The following is a 4,617-nucleotide window of genomic DNA, read 5'->3' on the forward strand; positions in this document are numbered from 1 at the left end:
GTCAGTGCAGTGGTCAAATAGCCATAAACGTTAACATGGACCACATTTATAAATCCAAAATCTTATAAAATCCAAAAGTTGATTTTTTGAACCAATCGAGATCATGTTCAGACTATTTTTCGGAGCCACCACGTGACCAGATGCATGTGATTTTGGTAAACAGGGTCTCCTACGATCAAATTAGAACACCTGCTCAGACCATTGCACAGCATGCACAACAAAACCATTCAAACATCTCTTTTGCTCAGTAAATGCATCTTATTTTATTGTTAAGGGTATATGAAACTATGATGTGTTTGGAGTTTATTGATCCCAAAGGTTACATGCAGTCGCTTTCCAAAAGTAAAATACAAATGAAAATGAAGAGATGCCCCATAGTCCTTCAAAAATGGTGTGTTGGCATTAAAACATTTCATTAAACGAAATCCCATTAAAGTCAAACGACGTATGGTCTTTTTAAGAGAATAAATGTAAACAAACGGAATATGCGACTGAAAAGTCCTGGGTCAATTGCAATCTAAAATAATAACGATATCAAATAATGTTGATATCCACAATTAAGACGTTTATTAGCATGTTTATTAACAATAGATCATGGCATTACATTCTAGAAAAATACCTCTATCAAGGCCCTCCATATCAGCTTTGCGAGTAGATCAGCCGACAAACATCCACAACTCTCTTTGTCCGTTCCATGTCTCATTTACTTGTGTTTTATACGTGTCTGGAGAGGTTTACTCTAAACGTTCATGTACAAGCGTCCTTTGGAAAGGGTCCACATGTTTAAGAGCCGAGGTCGACCAAGTTTGATGACATAGGGTTCAGTATAGTGTCGTGTAATGAGTGGTGGTGATGCACGGAATCTGCACTAGGCACTGGGATGGCGCTGGGACCGGGTGGAGGTGCGAGGCCGTGGAGGGACGGAAGCCCGGGGTTTGACGTGAGGAGCAAGGCCGGGCTTGACGAGGTGTGATCTGGGGTACCAGACGGCGTTTTGTCGTCGTCCGAGCTTCCTAAAATAGTCTTATTTCCATTCATGGAAGACGTTAACGGGTTGTGACTGTTTGTGTTCGAGTTCTCATTGTTCTCCCTGTGAAAATGAGAAAATAGAGTTAGGGTTAGAGCAACTTATCCAACAAGTTCAATATTCAAAACTGATAATTCACTCATCTGCTGTAAAACCATATCTGACATTACAGGAACAAGCAATAAACTAAATAAACAAATAAATACGTATAGCCTATACATATATAACACACCTTCTGCTAATAATTATAATATACGTAATAATAATAATAATACTGCTAATAATAATAATAATTTTATTATTCTAATATTTTTCGTATATTTTATAGGTAGGTTATAATAAACAACATTAACATTGTTCAATTAATATTATTTTGTTTCATTATTTACAACATTAGGCCGAATATTATTAGGATATAATTCAGTTGAAGACAATGGTTCTGTAGGTATTAAATGTTTATATTGGAAATATTTTGTTAGAAAATACTATAAATAAATAAATAAATAATCTCTTTACCCTTGCTCAATTATAACAATTATATAGTATCAGACTACGCAACACACAAATATAAGGCATGTCAACTGTGTGTGTAGCCTAATCATTCGTCCCATAGCACTTCTTAATTCGTGTCGATAATAATAATTTTATATTAAAGAACGTTCAAACATATCAGGGAGCAAATGCAGATAAACATGAATTTATGGTTGAATAAAAACATGAATAAAATCTGGTTTAAGAACAGTGTCACCTACTGATTTATCTAAATTCTCAATCACAACATGTCAAGTAAAGGTTCTTTCATGAAGTATTAATTAAGTATGAAGTATCGGGAAACGTACGAGCGAGTTTAATGGTTTACACTGTGGTTTCAACTTGACTACCTCGCCTGCGGGTGAAACAAGACACCCGTTTAAGGAGCATGCAACTTTACACATTCTAAACAAGAATATAAATACAGAGAAGTTAACTCTCAAAATTCGAAAAACTTTCCTATGTATTATCAGTGGGCTATTTCACCTTCATTTAGGCCTATATTACACCACTATAGGCTACACACAGCACGCACTATGGCAATTTTTAGAAAAGTATATAAAACTACTCCGTTTAAGAAAAGTATAGACATATTGTTAAAAAATAATAGCCTAAATATACATTTAAAACGACATTAACAGATTTGGAGAAATTATGACATTTGTAGTGACTGTCTGCTCATCCATCTGTGGGATTTTTTTTATATGTAATTTTTTTATGTAAGTTTATTTTAAGATGGTTATAGGCTACTGACCGCTGACTAAATGCACATTACGCGACGTGAATTAATGCATTCCATATAAAGAAAGTGTTCTAGTTAATTAAGTTGCCTGACCGAGACTATTTTCAAGCTGTAGTTACTAGACTCTTACCTTTCCTTGGCCTCCGCTGCTCGGTCGCGTTGACGTCTGTTTTTAAACCAGTTACTGACTTGTGTTGTCGTTAGCCCCGTTGCCTCTGCTAGTTCCCTCTTCTCCCGCGGGGAAGGGTACGGGTTATGGGTGTACCATTCCCGCAGCACGCTCCTGCTCTTTTCTTTAAAGCAGTAACTTGTCTCCTCGCCGTCCCAAATGGAGCGGGGTAGCGGAAACTTTCTTCGGACGCGGTACTTCCCAACAGCCCCAAGAGGGCGGCCCCGGAGCTTCTCAGCCTCGACATAATGCGCTTTGAGCCACAGCTGCTGCAGCTTCGGATGGTTGTGCGGAGAGAACTGGTGGCTCTCCAGAATCTTATAAAGCTCTCTGAAATTTCCCCTATGAAAAGCGACCACTGCTTTTGCTTTGAGCACACTCTCGTTCTTGTGGAGATGTTCGCAAGCCGGCAGAGACCACAAGAAGCGCCCGAGACGTTCAATGTTTCCACCCTGCTGAAGGACCTCGCAGACGCACGCCACTTGCTCTTGCGTAAAGCCGAATGTGGGAAGCATAGACATGGTTGTCACGAAAAAAGCGTTCACTTTTCGTACTTATGTCTGTTTTAACGATGACAGTAACAGTTCTTCAACAGATTTGAAGTAAACCCTTTGGTAGACAAAAATTAAGAACGACTTTTTGAGTAGACGAAATCAAATCCCACTCCCGGCGTAGAGAGCCACACAACTTTAGATCCGTTCAAGCAAGCATAATACACCGTATATCCATCTAAAGCACACGAGAGAAAGTTGTTCCTCCTGCGCGAGTCTCTCGCCACCTCTTCTATGTCGTTTCAGCATAACGCACTCCCGAAGAAGGACCTCGCTCTCTTGTTTTAATAATATTATTCTAAGCTGGCAAGAAAAGCGATTATGTGAACTGTGATTGGTTGGTTATCTGACCCGGGGATGATGAGGATAAGACAATAGTTTTAGTGAAATTATTTGCCATGGTTACGCTGTCATTCAAGGTAACCTGATATGCTTTGAGGTGGCTCCTTGGGCAGGCTGACTGATTATTCCCTTCATTTAGAGCCCGCCCACCGACGTCGAAATATAGCCTCGACTTTCCCTGTACATCACATTTTTGCCCGGGCTTTGACAGACACTTCTAGCAACCAAAGAGAGTTGATCTTTGAGGTAGTGAGGTAGCAGCAGTTGAGATGAGAGCGCCAGAGCAAGACTGCGCACCAGACGCTCTCCAAACTAAGGAGTGACTGACCGAGCCCGTTCTCATGAAAATGCGCAGTGACCATAAGCAGACAATCAACCCTGCAAACTACCACTCTGTAATTTGATGATTACATCAAAACTATTTAAGAGTTTGGGAAACTTTCAGAAACCACAGACATGCTCTCTCTAATTCTTTTACCGCACATTATTACTAGCTACTGATATCAAATGCCATAAAATAAAATCATCATTTGACTCAAACATGTTTTTGAGAGCACATTCAGTCTGCATTTTATTTTTCTGTTCAATTCAATTCAGTTTTTTTTTAAATGGACCAGTTGTGCTGTGCATTATTTAACAGTTGTTGTGGAGGATAAACAAGAGGGTATGTTTCTCCAAGCTCCAAGTGCACACGCGTGAAAGCCAGACATTATGGACTGGTGGGCAACAAGGGTTGGAGGGCGTTTTTAAGTAGTATAGAGCGGTTTTCAAGGATACACGTTAAAAAGAACAGCGATTGGGTATCATACCACAAAGACATATGAAACACTGCGAGGGACTTATGTGCCGGTAAGACAACTCAGATTCATTAAAAATGCTGTTGACCAAAGTTAATCGAAGTAAAAAAAATAGTATAGGCTAATGTTCGTCCTTTTACTAAGTTTTGTATATATTCTGAACCAAATCTATAGAACATTTGTTTTTCTCAAAGTTAACACGTAAAACACCGCACATACAAGTGAAAGAGGCGCATCTTTTTTAATGATGGCTATTACGCACACCATCATTGGCATATCATCAGTCAGTGTCGGTAGTCTGAACTGTAACTCACCATGTAGTGGCACAGAATCAAAGTTCTGCTTTAATCAGGAACACTCTCTGATTTCAGATGAATGATACTTGAGGCCACAAGAAAGTTAAGCAAAATCGCATCTTACATGAAATAAAAATGCTGACGCTGTTGAGACATGCCAAA

The 4,617-nt window shown here is 39.2% G+C and overlaps 1 protein-coding gene across 1 annotated transcript; it reads right to left on the bottom strand.

The window, feature by feature from the left end:
* Nucleotides 1-544: 544 nt before the first annotated feature.
* LOC113057123 (homeobox protein SIX2) lies at nt 545-3,275 on the bottom strand. Its single transcript, XM_026224226.1, has 2 exons — nt 2,431-3,275; nt 545-1,090 (listed from the first exon to the last, which is right to left on the bottom strand). Exons 1-2 carry the CDS (start codon nt 2,988-2,990, stop codon nt 784-786), a joined length of 867 nt encoding a protein of 288 aa, XP_026080011.1. The 5' UTR covers nt 2,991-3,275; the 3' UTR covers nt 545-783.
* Nucleotides 3,276-4,617: the final 1,342 nt, after the last annotated feature.

Source organism: Carassius auratus, chromosome 38 (genome assembly GCF_003368295.1).
Source record: "Carassius auratus strain Wakin chromosome 38, ASM336829v1, whole genome shotgun sequence".
NCBI classification, from domain to species: Eukaryota; Metazoa; Chordata; class Actinopteri; order Cypriniformes; family Cyprinidae; genus Carassius; species Carassius auratus.